At 38.3% G+C, this 16240-nt stretch overlaps 2 protein-coding genes across 2 annotated transcripts in view; one reads left to right on the forward strand and one right to left on the reverse strand.

The window, feature by feature from the left end:
* The first annotated feature begins 6 nt into the window (after positions 1-6).
* AIMP2 (aminoacyl tRNA synthetase complex interacting multifunctional protein 2) lies at positions 7-3413 on the forward strand. The gene is made up of 4 exons (XM_005420473.2): positions 7-82; positions 1645-1851; positions 2175-2406; positions 2891-3413. The coding sequence occupies exons 1-4, from the start codon at positions 29-31 to the stop codon at positions 3274-3276; spliced, it is 879 nt and encodes a 292-aa protein (XP_005420530.2). The 5' UTR covers positions 7-28; the 3' UTR covers positions 3277-3413.
* Positions 3414-3592: 179 nt separating this feature from the next.
* The window catches only part of EIF2AK1 (eukaryotic translation initiation factor 2 alpha kinase 1), a 14404-nt gene continuing 1756 nt past the window's right edge, over positions 3593-16240 (reverse strand). Inside the window, exons 2-15 of the mRNA XM_031056569.1 lie at positions 15774-15932; positions 14416-14552; positions 13755-13786; positions 13195-13294; positions 12426-12506; positions 11953-12052; positions 10279-10330; positions 9603-9990; positions 8426-8537; positions 6859-6965; positions 5057-5177; positions 4863-4942; positions 4272-4505; positions 3593-3798 (exon numbers count right to left, since the gene is read on the reverse strand). Of these exons, the coding sequence (XP_030912429.1) occupies positions 3676-3798; positions 4272-4505; positions 4863-4942; positions 5057-5177; positions 6859-6965; positions 8426-8537; positions 9603-9990; positions 10279-10330; positions 11953-12052; positions 12426-12506; positions 13195-13294; positions 13755-13786; positions 14416-14552; positions 15774-15932 (1826 nt within the window). The 3' untranslated portion in view covers positions 3593-3675. The remainder of the gene's footprint in view (positions 3799-4271; positions 4506-4862; positions 4943-5056; positions 5178-6858; positions 6966-8425; positions 8538-9602; positions 9991-10278; positions 10331-11952; positions 12053-12425; positions 12507-13194; positions 13295-13754; positions 13787-14415; positions 14553-15773; positions 15933-16240) is intronic.

Raw genomic sequence — 16240 nt, forward strand, 5'->3', positions numbered from 1 at the left:
GGTGCTGGCGGAGCACCTGCCCAGCTGCATGTACCCCCTGCCCAACCTGCACCGCGCCCCCGGCACTGCCGCGCCGCCGCAGGTACGAGCGAGGGGTGGGCGGAAGGACCTGCTTGGGCTGCGGCCCGCGGTGCTCGCCCTGGCGAGGTCAGGCATGCGGCCGCTGGGCCGGTATTCCCTCCGGTGAGAGCCCCAGCTCCGGTAGGGACCGGGAGGATCCTCCGGTGCCGGAGAGCTCCCGGGGCCGAGTCCCACCGCTCCAGCCCGCAGGAGGGGCCCTGGCTCCGCCTCGCCGTAAGCGGCGCGTCCGAGGGTTAAATAAAATCAACGTTTTCAGGAATTTCTTTGTAATGTTTATAAAGCCTTCCGTAGTTCTCATTTTAACTTTTCTGGGCTCTCGCGTGTGTCCCTGCCGCGGTTTTTATGTTTGAATGGCCGTGCTGAGCTCCCTGCCCGCCCCGGGAGAGCGCCCAGCAGGCCTCGCTCCGTCCTGCTGCATCATCGCTCTGCTGCCTCAGCTCGGCTTCCAGCCAGCTACACACCCTCAGCCTCAGTTTCTAGTTTCAGTTTCTTTTGCCTTAAATAAGACAAAAACGCCAAATACTGTGTTACATAGGTCTAGTTGAGCAGCCTCTCTCCAGTGCCAGGAATGCATGGCATTCTCACAGGCCGCTTGTGGCCAGTTTTAGCTTGATGCCATCCTGGATTTGCTGTGCCCTCACCCAGGTTGATGGTGGAGACGCTAAGGAGGAGTAACTTTGGGGCAGAACTTAACAGAAATGCTAATGAAATACCTTCCCATTGCAAAGTATGGAATTGTGTACTAACTAAATAATGGCCACTTAAGAGGTCTGCCCTTGTCTTGTCTTTGAGACTATTATGTTAAGTGGATATAAAGATTTTACTTCGATGCCTTGTTTATCTCTTCATTCATGATAGTTTGGGTTTGTTTAATCCTTATTCAGGATGCTTAGAAATAGGCTATTTGAAAATTTTTCTTTAACATTATTTTAAGCTTGTAGACTTAAAACCTGCCACAGGAATATATTTTTCATCTTCCTTTAAAAGAGATTGTAAGATGAGATGCTTGTGAGGTAATACAGATTAAAAGCTGCATTGGTATTAACATATAAAGTCCGTGGTCTTTTATTTTCAACTATAATTTATATTCTCTGAAACAAAGACTGAATCCACACAATATACCATCCATCTAAACTTGCAGAGCTTTTTACTTTTATTAACTACCTGATATGTCAAAGTTTCCTTGTTTGGCCTCTGTACCACAGACTTACCAACTTTGCTCTTCTGGGCTGAAAAGAACCTGACAAGCTGTCTTTGATTTTTCAGTCATCGTTCAGCACTTCACTGCCAACTCTTTGTCTGATCTTGACTGTGTTACAGAGTTTGCTGTAACTAATGGTTTAAAAGAATCTATTAAGCGGGAAGATTTCAGGAATTTATTAAATATGCCATTTCACCACACTCATACAGGCAAGAGACTACTGATAGACATAAGCCCATGATATTCACAATGGTCTGGCTATTTGAAGGTGTTCAATCTTTCAAAACTTAAGTGAGCTGTAGACTATTTTGACACTGAGTTGAATGAATGTTTATATGGCCTTGTTTGTTCCTCTCCTGTAGGAGGAGGTTGACCCATCACTTCAAGCACTTGAATCCCGCCAGGAAGAGATTCTGAAGCGCTTGTATGAACTGAAGAGTGCTGTGGATGGACTCTCCAAGATGATACAAACCCCAGATGCTGACTTTGATGTAACAAATATCATTCAAACTGATGAATTTTCTCCTTTGTCAACAAATGGAGCAGATTTAGATCTGATGCTTGGAAAGGTGAGTTTAGTTGAGCAGCTACATTGGTAGGTACCTTCTCAACACTCCATTTTCAGGGCTGGAAGGGGGGCATTAAAACCTGGGACACTCAGAACTCATTTCACAACATACAATTACCATTTAATTACATGTTGAGGAAGGAAGATGTTTAAAGTTTTAAACAAGTTTTAAACGTCCAGGCTTGAATTTATTTACTTGACTATCATTAGAATTTCAGATACACACATGCATGACTATGTAAATTTTGGTGTCAAATGAAAGCAATAGTTATGAGTATGATCTGGAATGTGTCTTACCTGCTGAATGTTTTACTTTCCATTCAGGATTATGGAGCCCTGAAAGATGTTGTCATCAATGCAAATCCTTCTCTACCTCCACTGTCACTGTTAGTGATACACAGTCTGCTTTGTGAACGGTATAAAATATTATCAGCTGTTCACACACATTCATCAGTGAAAAGTGTGCCAGAAAACCTCTTGAAATGCTTTGGAGAGCAGACTAAGAAGCAGCCACGTCACGAGTATCAGTTGGGCTTCACTCTGATTTGGAAAGATGGTAAGAAGGAAATTTGTAGATCAGTATCTTAAAATAGATGAGAAAATGAAACTTGTGCTATAAACCCTTGCACACAGATGCTTCATTGTCCCTGTGCTGACATGGTGGATATGAAGAAGCAGGAAATATTTTTGTTCTCTTTTCATAGCTGTGAACCATGCTGGGCCAGAAGAGAAAGATTCTTATTCATAGTTATTGCTGTTAAAATACACATGGCATTGACAGGGTTATTTGTACCCTCAGGTTTTGGGGGGCTTTTTCATGTTGTTTAGTTTCTACAAATAAGGTAACTAGAAATTATGGGGGAGATTTGGCTGAATTTTTCAAAAAGTGATCTCTTTATCCCACAAGACTGAAAACTGTTCATCAGGTTAATGATATTAACAGTGGTGCTGGCATCACAAATGTTCATCATGGAATTACTGTTCTAGTTAATTTCTTTACTATGTTGGATTCACTTTTTTTTTTCTTCTGTTAATTTCAGTTCCCAAACCCCAAATGAAGTTTAGCATTCAAACCATGTGCCCCATAGAAGGAGAGGGGAACATCGCTCGATTTCTCTTTTCCCTGTTTGGGCAGAAGTACAATGCAGTTACCTCGACTCTGATCGACAGCTGGGTGGACACAGCCATCTTCCAGCTGAAAGAAGGCAGCAGCAAGGAGAGAGGAGCAGTGCTGCGCTCCATGAACGCTGCCCTGGGCAAGAGCCCATGGCTGGTGGGCAGTGAACTGACGCTGGCCGATGTGGTGGCGTGGAGCGTGCTGCAGCAGACGGGCACTGCCAGCAGCGCCCCGGCCAACGTGCAGAAGTGGATGAAGTCCTGTGAGAATCTGGCACCTTTCAGCTCTGTGATGAAGCTACTCAAGTGAGCCCCTACCCTTCACAGTGATGTTGTTTTAATCTTACTCCACCTCATGTCTGCTGTAATGTTTGAGTCCTTTCTGAGATGTATTTTAGGTTTTACAGTTGGACAGAATCCTAAAATAATAAAAGCATTACAGCTGCCTTTTGGGTGTGACCTTCCTTTTTTGTAACTCTTGTTCAATGGCTACGGTATGTAAATTAATCCCATGTGTGCTGGGGATCAGGCTGTGCTCTTAGTTTTTCCACTGCAACATGATTCTTTTCTCAGAAGCCTTTGGTCAAGGCAAAAGGATAAATCTCTTTTAAGAACAGTCAGCCAAATGAAAATGCATTGAAGTATTTTATGTAAAAAAAGAAACATTTTATATAACTTAACACACGATCAAGGATAGTTCTTCCTGTACTTAAACAGGAGAGCCTTGTCTTGTTTGTTCATCTTGCTCTTCAGAAAGCTGTCTTATTGTCTCCCTCAGCTTCTCTATTTCTTCTTCTTGCTGTCTCACCTTCTGTTGGAGGTTAGAAATAACCTGAAAATGAGAGTCAGTTTACTTCACTTATAGCTAAACAAGGATATAAAGCCTTATTTCCCTACTTGAATTGTGCTTGCAATCCACTACAGACACAGTGCAGCAGCACTCAGCTATTCTACATTCAAGTGACTATAACTTAAATCCAAAAAGCAGTGGGGCATGGAAAGGAAAAATTATTAGAAGAATCTGCAGATGTGATGAAAAGCTTTGAAAGCTTTTCTGACCTATAAAAATACCTCTCAACTGTACTGTCTTCAGAAAGTTGCCTAAAGTCAATGACCAGCTATCTCATTGCAAAGACACCAGAAATAATACAGTGGCCTAAATACTGTCATCAGAAAAAAGAGTCTTAAGAGCAACGTGTGATTAAGTTCAAAGCCAAACACATGTAATGCAGGCAGGGATACAAAGGGCATTTTCTTTTTATGTTCCTTTAGGCTGGAAGGGTTGGGGTTACTGGCACAAGTTACCTGGTCTGTGGTGTGGAAGAGTTCACTGTCCCGAAGCTGAGCCGCTGTCGGGCGTTCTGTAGCTCTGGCACTGGTGAGGAGTTTCACATACTTGGCCTGAATAGGCCATTTCTTGTAGAAAGTGTGAGGAATTTGGCCAGTCCTTAAATGTGAAAGGACTTCTGTTCTTTCCATTTCTGTTCCAAATGGTTGGAAGAGTTCTAGCAGGACAACACCCAAGCTGTACATGTCTGACTGTTAATGGGGTGAAGAGAAAGTTTTGGGATAATTGCTGTTTTAACTTAGTGGGCTTCTTTTTCTCATAAAATCGTTATATGAAAAGTTTCACAACAGTGAAGTTTCATGATAAGTTTCATGATTATATGAAGAGTATCATGAGACTTCTAAGCACAGATTCAAATTGATATACATTCTCAAGAGATGAAAAAAAGTTTTGCTTTAACAGCAACAAGAACAAAGTTGAAATCAATGTTTCAACAAAAACACTAGGAGTGACAGTAGGTTTATGTATTTTCCTATTGAAAAGCTTGATTTATTTATATTATCTATTGCGTTAATACAGAAAAGAGGAAACAAAACAAAGTTCTCTACCTTGAAATCATAGTGAGATCCCTGCAGTTGTTCTGGTGCGGCATAGAGGCAGGTCCCCACTCCTGAAGTATGTGTCAGTCCTTTGAAAGGCAATTGAGACGTAGCAAGTGTTGTTACCTTTGCAAGTAAGAGTTTAATGATTTTAATGCTATAGAAACTTAAACACTGAAAGCCATGACACTTTCTTCTCTTACCATTTATCCGTTCTGTCTGAAACCCTTGGTCTGCATCATCCCAAAGAAGGTCTTTGCAGGCTAATCCAAAGTCACCTATTTTTACCTGATGATCTGATCCATGTAGAAAGATATTTCTAGGCTGCAAATGAAGACAGAATACAATGTAGAAACACGTCTATATAAGGAATTACAGAATTTCAGCTATTTCAAAGTGTGTAAAATCCAGTGTTTCACAGGTATAAGATGACTATTTAACATTTTTTAGTAGTGGGAGAGAAAAAATAGTTATAGCTGATACCAAACCATGTGTTAGCAACACCATTTGGGCCAAAAGGCCACATACCTAGAACAAGGAAAAAAGGAAGAAAAGCAAAACAGAAAAAACCCAAGATTTAGTGAAAACATTAACTACGTTTTTTTCCCCAACAGAAATTGGGAAATTTGCAGAACAGGAACAGGCAAGAGTGGATAGTAAATGTGACCAACTGATGTAGCAGGAAGGATGACTAAATATTATTGGGCTAGACATAATACAACCCAAAATACACTTTTCTGTGTGATAAGCAGCTGCAATATGCTACTTGGTTCTGGGAAGCTGCTATGAAAAAAAAGCGAAATTATGACAGACTTGAGAGCTCTGACTCAGAAAACTGAAACAGTTTTTATCCATATATTTTGGTTTTAGGATTACTAAGAAGGAGAAATGCAAGCTTTATGTACCTAGAAAAATTCCCCAACTTGTTCGAGTGGCACAAAGGAAATAGTTGGTCTTTTATTAGTGTATAAAGGAGATGTGAATAGTTTAACAAGAGATGGGCAATCTCCATTCTTTTCCTTTATTCAGTGCAGATCAAACTTAAAAGATGCAGCACTGTTGAACAAGTTGCTAGGCTTCTCATATCCACTGAAGTAAAAACATATCCAAGACATCCACCCACTGGGCTTCTGTTCTCAGAAATTCACACACTGAAAGACTTTCTTAGAATTTTATCCCAGAAATTACAGTCTCTGCTAGGTATCTGCAAAATCACCATTAGAAGAATATATGGTGAAAACCATGAGAACTGGCTCAAAACCAGGTCTGCAGTAACCGTATGGAATTCTGGAATTCTTTATATAACTACCAGACTTTGGACAATAAGGCCATGATGATGGTAAATGGGGAGGCAAACTGAAAACCTGTTCACCCTGGAACAGTTGACAGAAAAATGAAAATTAATCAAGAGTGAAGACTGTGTGATTTCAAGTAGCTCCAAGCTTCCACATGTGAAGTTTTAATAATCATGATTTCTTCATACAGCTGCTGTATCAGATGCAAAAAACCTGAGTAGGAAGCAAAGTAGGAAAACACACATTCACTTCCTTGCTATTCAGGTCTATCAGTAAGCAAGCAACTAGAATATATTTTCAAAAGCTAACTGTATGCAGTTAGCAAACTGAAGTGTAGTCAAGGGGCTTTGTTAATTTTTGTAATTACCTAAAATAATTTTTTTAGGTATTTAAGTTCCTATCCGTGTTAAAGAAAGACAGACAAAAGAAAAGCAATCTGATCATGCCTGTTTCTGACAGGAAAATGGCTTCAAAGGAGAAAACACTTCCAGACCTGAAAATCCACTTGTAAGTCAGTGTAACAGTACTATGCTGACAGTAAAGAAAGCATGGCACTGCTATAGAGGAGATGATGTATTTTCTCATATGTAACAACTAAATTCTTAAGAGCCCAGGTCATCTCTAATGCAACTATGAAGCTGCTTTCATTCTCCCATAATGTAAATTGTCTTTGTTTTCTTCAACCTCAAGTAGAAATTTGATTAACTTACTTTAATGTCTCGATGCATCACTCCCATGCTGTGGATATAGCAAACTCCTTCCACTACCTCCTGGAAAATCTTCATTGTCCAGCAAACATCCACGAGATGGTATGGACCTTAAAACAAATTATTTCACCTTGTTTTATTGAGTTATGTAAGATTATGGTGGTGTTCTTGTTGAATTATGTTTATTTATGCTGTGGAATCAATTTTTAACAGAATGAATGTATTTTAAATATGGTTTTGCCATGCTTCTCTCAAGATATTATTTCTGAATCAGCCAAAAGTCACTAACATCAAAATTCCAAAAAGGAAAGTTCAGGGAACATGAACATATATCCTCCTGAAAAGATTCTTCCAAACCCCATTAGATAGTTATTTGATTATGAATTTAACAAACTCTTTACTTTCATGTAAGTCCTGACCTAGCATGAAAAATACAGTTCCAGATAAAATCATAATAATTTACGTAGTGACATGCTGTCTGTATTGCTTTGCACTCTTCTTGTTTTATTCCTAATCCTTCTGCTGCTGTGCTACCCTCTGAAATTCCTCAATCTCCTCTGGCTGTAGCTGTCCTAAATAAACTTAGCATCTCCTTGTTATGACCATTTTCAACATTATTATTTTATTAAACTACATTGTCTCCCTGCTCTAATGAGCCATATTTAACATGTCTGTTTGAACACTCACCATTTACTCACATTTGGATTTCTATCTCTTCATGTCTAACCTATGATAATATTCACCTTTTCCATGAAAAGGTGTGAAAACAGCATTTTGCAAGCTCAAATGTCATCATAATTCTGTCATTTCCTGACCAGGAACATCATCATTTAGCTCATAAAAGCTAAGATATTATGATTACAGGAGAGATTAGTGGAAGTCAGCTGACAGTTTGCTGGTAAACCTGTCTCTATGAATGAAAACAACAGATTTACCTTAATAATGATTAAAACCAAGATAAAACATTAATCACACCTTTTGTTTTACAACCTGGTGTGCATAAGCTGCTTTTATACAACCACCCCAGAGAACGGAACAAGTGTCTACTGCTTTAAGAGCATTGGATTTGTTCTTCCAAATGTCAACAGTTACTGATGACTGCTTGGTAGGAGGGCATGAGAACCCCCTGGTCTCTCAGAAAAAGTCAATGTTACATTCTTTAACCTATTACAAATTAACCTGTCTGGATCAAATTATATAATTGTATTTTCTGCAGCAGATAAATTAGCCTTAACCAGCTTTCTGAGAAGCAGCAGATTCTGTCAATAAAAAACTCTGTTCCAAATAAGGAGTATTGCCCAGACACTGATCTCCCCGGGTAACAACTATGCCTCAGGCATTCAGTCATTCTTTTTTGAAGAGCTGTCTAAAACTCAGGAATTTCAATTCTTTTACCAACATCTATCATGCACAAATTCAATACAAGCTGCTATTCGATTAAGTGAATAAAGGATTTAATAAAGATCTGTATTATAACCTGCTGAAGTAAAATAAAATCAGATAACTGCACTTCAAATTACAAAAAAAAAATTATATCCTTTACAATGAATTAGACAGTGATGAATCTTACTAGAAGTGTCCTCTGATCTCTTGTTACATCTTTTATTACGGTCAGCAATCCAGTCCCACAGGGATATTTCACACAACTGCATTTGTATATGAAGCATCAAGTGATACTCCACCTAACAGAAAAAGAATTGTACATAATTTTGCCATTGTAACATGAACAGTATTTCCTTAGTTGTTTTCTTTAATGCAAACAAACCCAAAATTTATTAAACAAAACCAAGTACCAAAAGGACATCAAGTATAGTATTAGAAATCTACTGCACTCAAGAAGCAGATGCAACAATGCTATTTAGTTTTGGGGAGTTTTTTCCTTTTTTCTCAAATTTTAACAATTGTTATATGATAAATGCTAACAAAACTGCCAGATGTATCTTTGATATTCAAATTAGAGTTTGAAACCTTCTAGAAATACTAAATAGAGGTTTATTCCAGCTTAATCAATACAAAATAGCAGAAAAAATCAACTTCTTCATACAGAATTTTATGGAATCACAGAATTGTTTAGGTTGGAAAAGGCCTTTGAGTCCAACTGTTTGATTTATTACCATGAATATGTAGCTCAGTTTCTGGTAACGGACCAGTTCATCTGATAACCTGGACAACTCAAGCAGACACCTCTAAAACTGAGTTTCTTGCAAGAGGGAACTCCAAGCATTCCAGAGCTGGCTTGTTATACAAAACAGCTTGTTATACATATCAGTGGTATGGTATAAATGACAACAAGGTTTTAGAAGCACAAGTGATTCCCTGCTCCAATCTGCTTTTATCTCCTTCCCATGTACTCCTACACTGCAGGGACACCACATGACATACCAAAACACTTTAATATTAATAGCTGCTTTACCTTTCATTAGTGAAAGCTAAAGATTTTCAATTTTGATGAAGCTGTTTAATGCAGCAGTACTACTTTTTATTCATGCAGGTACTTTGAAAGAACTCAAGAGGCCTAACACATGGAAAGTTCCTCACAGATGCTGAGCTTTGCCAGCTCCTCTGCAATCTTGTAATGATGTTACCCACATAAGAAAATTTGTCTGAACTCTTGGCTCTACTTGCAGTCATTCCATTCTTCTAATTTTATTGTTATAAATTATTCATTTTTACTGTCTACTGAACTACTTTAAAAACATCACAAAATTAGAAAGCAGATAAGGATACTTAAAGAGAACTGTATTTACCTCAAACTCTCCACAGAGTGCTACCTCATTTTTGGAGCATCCTTCAGAGCAGGACTTGCTTTCAGAGCAGGACTCACTTTCAGTGCTAGCACCTTGATCCAGACTAGAATGAGGTCCCCATGTTGAATGATTGTCCACATCAGTTGATAAACTGTTATCATTATTTCCAAAGCCTCCTTGTAGTTCTGTGGATAATTCACCTTTATTCGGTTTCACACACTCTTTGCAATTGCTGTTTGTAAAGTCATTCCTTACGTCCATATTCTGCACTGATTCTCTATTCACATTTTTAAGACTGGTACTGTCACAGGACTTCTTTTCTTCTGAGGTAAGGTCAGCAAAGATAATTGAACTACCACTTTCCACACTCTGGATGTGACAGTGATCACTGAAAATAACAAAGGTAGAGAAATCCAAATAAGTACCCAGTTTCATACCATCTATTTGTGGTACACCATACTGATTGTTTTCCCCAACTGCAAACAGTATTCCAAGTAAGAGCTCAGCTGCTTCCTCACATAAAACTCCAGGATTACATAGCTGTCAGTGCAGGCTCCAGCTGATTTAATACTTTCTACCAGCAGGTATTTTGGACAGCTGTCCCAGACAGCAATGTCTCAGATACACAGCTGAAGTTAAAGTTGAATATGTTACCACAGAAATTAGTAATACTCACTTGCTATTCTTTTGCTCCAAAACTAGCGGCTGCAACTCCATTATTGTTTTGCCTGTTGGATACAAACATAAATATGGTACTTCATAAAACAAAGAATGTATCCACATATTTACTAAAAATTACCATTTAAGCTAGAGCACCTCACTTAATTTAACTTTGTTACCTGTGGATAGCTCTAGATTACCTCTATTTCTGCTGCTGCAAAAGGGGCTTGTTAAGTCTACTAAGAAGCTACCCTAATATGTATTTCATTTATCTTTAAATGAAAAGAAAATATACGTTGTACAGAGTCAATAAAAGGGTTGTACTGGGCTTTCATAAATATCTACTTAGACTTCATCTTTCAGAAGTCAGCCTGTTCAAAGTAAGGGTTTACAATGTATAGAATAACACACAGTTAAAGAAGCAGCTCCACAAGGCATCACCATTCACATCACACTGCTGCTGTTTTGAAGACACTTGATATCTTGGAAATAATTGTCATTAAAATTGTATTTTTATATGAAAAAGCTGTTTCAGCACACAGAAGCAAATATAAAACATCAATCTTGTAAGACAAAGGAAACCATTAAGTACCACAGAAGCTACCTATAGATGTCATTATGCACTTCCATTACCACCATTAAATATTTATGAAGGACCCCTAACATTAAGCAATTGCTTCCCTTGATTCTCTGGATCATTGGTTAAAAAGTTTTGCCTGTTTTACTCTACTGTCAACTTCCTATGCACATATGCATTTTTTTTTCTGTGATTATGGCTGGCTGGGCAACAAGTCAGCGACTTGGAAAGCAATAAAGTTATACAGAGCATAACCAAACCTCCCACTAAGAGAGGATCAAAAGATTTAATTGCTAAAGGCATTCCAGGAAAGGACTAGAAAGGGACCAATGGATTAGGGTTACAAAGGGACCAAAGGACAGAGTGTGCAAAGAGCTGAGAAGAAAGAACCTGAAGAGAAGAACCAAGAAGAAAGTGTAAAATTAACATAAAAGTAGATAAATTCTCAGCAGTTACAGACAGCAGCTGATACACAAAAAAATCCAATTGCTTCGTCAGCGCAGGACTATGAAACACAATTCATCAAATTTAAAAAGTCTAACTTGAAAAGCAAAATAAAGAGGTTTTTTGTGGGGGTTATCATTAAAAGTATGCATTTCCAGGTTCTTTCAGTTTTTCTTAGATCTTTTCCAGATCCAAAGAGAAGTATACTGGGATGCTTATTCTAGTGTTGCTACATCTCTGAGACTTCAAAACATAGTTGGAAATTTGTGGGTTTTTTGTCCTATTCATCACTGTCTCCCCAATATCTGAGGCAGCTCATTCCTCAGTATTCATTCTTCTCCTCATCAATTCACCACTTCTTGCATGAAAAGGTTTTCACGAGTTTTCACTGACCTTCACACAATTTTAAATTCCTCCTCATATATTACCACAAGTAAAGCTGATATTTCCACAGTTCCAAATTAATCACTAAGCAACAGATAAATTATTTGGTAAGGAGGGACTGAATGTACAGATGGGCCTGACGATCACCTGTAATTTCCCTTTCTTTAAGTTCTTTTAAGGAGGGGAAAAAAATAGTCATTTTATCAGAGAAGTAACGCTCTCCTGCAAATAGCTGTACAGAGGTTGTAAGATGCAAGCAAGAATTACACAATGAGCTGTACTTTCCTTTTGGATGTACTGTTTGAACTTGTTCCATCCAAGCAGTGTGATAGCCTACAATATTGGGATGCTGCAGCCCAGCCAGCACTTTGACTTCTCGGAGCACCTAAAAAGACCAAAAACCCCACAGTGTGACACTCCTTTATTCTGCGTGCTTAGTAAACATAAAAGGTAACAAAAAGTAAGTTTCTTACAGAGAAAGAAGAGATGAAATTGTTACAGTTACAGCAAAAAAATGAAAGCTTTAAAACAAAATTATTTTCATCGTTGCAGAGATTACCAAATTCAAGTAATTAAATAGTTCTTTTAATGGACTTCAATGCATCTCATTTACTTTGTTCTACTAGGTACTGATAGGCTCAAACCCTTGGAAATCCAGAATGCATAAAAACTTATATTAGCTACATTTTTTTAATAAACTAGAACAGAATAAGCTACAGAGGAGTTAAAACAGGGACAAAACACAGGAAAAAGAATACCTTCATGCAATCTCTTCTTGTAGCCTTCTTAATTTTGATTTTTTTAATAGCATAAAACTGACCATCTAACTTGTTTCTGACCTGAAAACAATTGCAATAGGAGAAAATTAGATGTTAATGTACTTGGATTAATTAAATCCTTTTGAACCCACTATTTTTTAAAATTTTACTTCTGCACCCCACTCCTATGGAATATCACCTGTACCAGGGAATGAAACTGGCATTAGTCCCCTGCTGTCATACAGGGATACTGACAGGTCCTGATAATGGCTTAACAGGTCCTCAATAAATATGTGAGACCCCATTTGTCATTTCCACATGGCACATATCTCATGGGGAACCTTGGGCTGGCCATACACTACAAGTACTTAACACAATTCAACATTGGCTTAGACAGTTTATGCTCATACTGAGGCTCATTTTTTAAAAGTAGCCACAACTAAAGTATTGGGGAGTGCAGACCAGTCACTTCTGATGCTGTGTAGAGTCAATATATCATCATAACTCACATGTCAAATAAGGAGCTTTCATTCACTTTAAAAGGGTCAAAATACAGAAAGTAAAACATCTGATATATCCTGCTTCTGACAAACAAAACTTAATTGCAACTGAGCAGCTTTTGAAATGAAACACCAACCTTCTTCTAAGGTACAGATTTGCATCTCTTGCATTCAAAAAACATTTGGCAGTACAGCTAAAAGAGTAACTCCAAATTCCAATAAAAAACTAGATATAAACAGAGTAGTTTTATATGGGAGGTAAAGAATACCTTGTACACTTTGCCATATCCTCCACTTCCTAGCCTTGCAACCTCCTCAAATTCATTCAAGTATCGTGAAGTCTGTGCTTCAAAGAGAACTTCTTTTTCCCTAATTGAGAAAAGTTAGGCTGCATTAAACTAAATTACGACTTACAAGTAAGATACAGCTGTACATATGCTAAAAATATTATTCACGTTTTGAAAAGAAGAAAGTACTTTGACATTACCATACTGAACCAGCCTGAGTTTCAGTAAATACTGAAGACCAGCAGACTGAAGAGCATGCACATGTGCTACAAATCCATACTCTCTTTTAACAGAAGTGCTCAGATTATTTCTTTTACATTGATGCCTGATAAATCTTGTTTTCCTAAACAGTGGCACTGACTGCAAGAGTTGTTTTGAAGAACGAATTATCACCACATCATTTTGAGAATTTGGGAAAACTTTTACCATTTTTTCTGTTTCAGATCCAGAATATGAAATGTAGTATTAATTAAATTCAGAGTGGAGCAAAGAACTTTAGGGAAGGAGTTAATTTAGTATTTCTACATGCTTTGAATACATACCCAATTGCAAGAGACTCTCCATTATCAAGTTCCTGTGAAACAACAAAATCCAAAATAAAAACATGCCATATAAAAAGAGTAACAGGTCTGCTGTGCCAGTGGCATGGACAGCTTCATCAAAACAAAAACTGCAACCTCCTTGGAAGAAAATTAGGTTCTGACAGCCATTCAAATGCTGCAGAGAACTTCAACAAATTAAAGTATTATTATCCCACTGGTAATCTGTTAACATCTCTCTGCTAGAGAGATTACTGCCCTTTTAGAGTTCTGCTGGCAAACAGGATAAAATGAGGGCTCTAAAATGTGCTTAAAACAAAATTAACTAGCTTAGTTCAAGCAGCAAGATAAGTAGACAGGTCCGATTCAGCGTGCAGTACAAGCACACAAACTATACTCTCCACTAATATAAATATCAGAGTGTTAGTAACACCTTGCCTTTGTTTATAAACATTTTACTTACTTTATTATTGCTATTTAACAAGGTACAAAATATTGATGGCTTCAAAAACTGGTTTGCACCTATAGAACCAGAGCATGCCATCCCAAAGAGCTAAGGAGTTATTTTATATAATTATTAAAAAGACCCAATCCAATATTAAAAGAATCCCTAAACAAAAGCTCCTTACTGCAGAGGTTGCCAAAGACATGTAACAAAGCTTACCCCTTTAAGCACTTGTTGATTAGCTGCTTTCATCAGTTCAGTAATAGCTCTGTTGTGCTGCAGTCTTATAGTACTAAATTCATCACAAAAGACAAAAGGGGAGAGTAACCCTGTTCTTGTGAAAGTCTGACGAAGAACTGCACAAAGGAATAGAGAAAGGTCAGAAAAATATTAAATAAAGCCATCCAATAAGACCACGTAAAGTTTTTAAACATGAAATCTTATTTGAAAGATAGCGTGACTGAAAAACTGAATAATCCCTCCTACTCTAGTGCTGTTCCTGTACCCTCAGCAATTAAAACCCATTCAAACCAAACTAGAGCTGCTTAATGGGAATCCCTTCACAAAATACAATTATTTGCCATGCCTTCCTGGGTCACTGCATCTCCTCTGCCTCCTCACCTCAGCAGATGAGCTAAACAAACACTTTCATTTTCACTTTCACCCATTCACTTACATTTTACTTTTGGACTGATTTTGATCAGTGAAAAGAAAAATTCAAAGCAGGTTCACAATTATGAGGATGCATTTATAAACAAAAGTGGTAATGTCAAGATTTTCTAATTTCCACCCAAACCCACACACTTGTGCACATACTCATAATAGAGAATTGAAGTCAGTCCCTTCCACCACTTCATCTTTTTCATATGGAGTAAAACAACTGTGGCAAACAAACCGTCAGAAATGCTGGAGATGGGTGCAACTGTGATGTTATAAATGGCATAAATTGAACTATGAAAAACACATTATATTTTATTTTCTATAGTCATGTAAAGTAAGGACAAAACCCTTGGATATGCTTTCTTAAATGCACTAAGTATACGCCTAAATGAACAAAATACTCATGGTAAGTCAAATACCAAGAAGGTATTTTAAAAAATGCAAATTCCTTGAATGATATCCAGACTTTATGGCAAAATAAAGAAATTGCAAAGGTATTTACTCAGATTTTCACAGAATGTAATTTTGAAATATTTAGCAAAGACTCTACTGCAACTATTTCTTGATAAATATTTTATTAAATTCCTATAATACCAACATTTTTAGATTACATATAACAGTAATATAATTTACCCTGCTACCCTTCTCATGATGCAACTCACACGATCTAGCTGAAACAGACTGTGTGATCCTCATATCTACAGCAATATTCTGTTACTGTTTTCAAAAATAAGACAAGGTGTCATTGCCAATTTAGTTGATTTAAGTTATTCATCCTCTTCACAGAATCATTCTTGTCCCAGCGGGATGAAACCTACAGCTTTGTATTGGTATTACATTGTAACTCTACACAGAAGGGTCTGGTACACATTGCAGTAAGGCAGTTTGAGAGACACGGATGAACTCCTCTTACTAACTTCGGAACAAACCCCTGGAGTGAACGGGGTTGTGCGTGTACATGTGGCAGAGATGCTCCAGCAGTGACACAAGCAGCAGCTGGTTCTGGATGGTCGAAGTGAACTTCACAAATTTTTGCGACCCGTTTGCAACTCGCAGCTCCGCCGGCACATCCGAATCTGGAAGAGGACAGTCAGAGGAATGAACTTTGGCCTCAGTGCACACCCATTCACCTCAACATGAAAACAATGTACAGCGACACAGCTTCACCACAACCCCGGCTCAAAGAGGCAGCACCCGAGCTGCCACTGAGCGAGTAGCTTTAAGAGGCTAATTAGGAACCTAATTAATTTTTTTAAGTGTGCACGGAAAGCAGCTACCCGGGGAGGCCGAGGCGCCCCAGCCCGAGGCAGGGGGAGCTCGCACGGCGGCCTCAGGGCAGGGCGCTGCTCAGGGCCTGCCCGCTCTTGCATCACCCCCGCGGCCG

Source organism: Geospiza fortis, unplaced genomic scaffold (assembly GCF_000277835.1).
Source record: "Geospiza fortis unplaced genomic scaffold, GeoFor_1.0 scaffold237, whole genome shotgun sequence".
NCBI lineage: Eukaryota > Metazoa > Chordata > Aves > Passeriformes > Thraupidae > Geospiza > Geospiza fortis.

Excerpts from the sequence above, each read along its gene's own strand:
- AIMP2 (XM_005420473.2), top strand. The coding sequence starts at position 29 with ATGTACCCCCTGCCCAACCTGCACCGCGCCCCCGGCACTGCCGCGCCG. Across the intron at positions 1,852-2,174 it reads TAGATCTGATGCTTGGAAAG|GATTATGGAGCCCTGAAAGA; the intron begins GTGAGTTTAGTT and ends CTTTCCATTCAG. Across the intron at positions 2,407-2,890 it reads CACTCTGATTTGGAAAGATG|TTCCCAAACCCCAAATGAAG; the intron begins GTAAGAAGGAAA and ends TGTTAATTTCAG.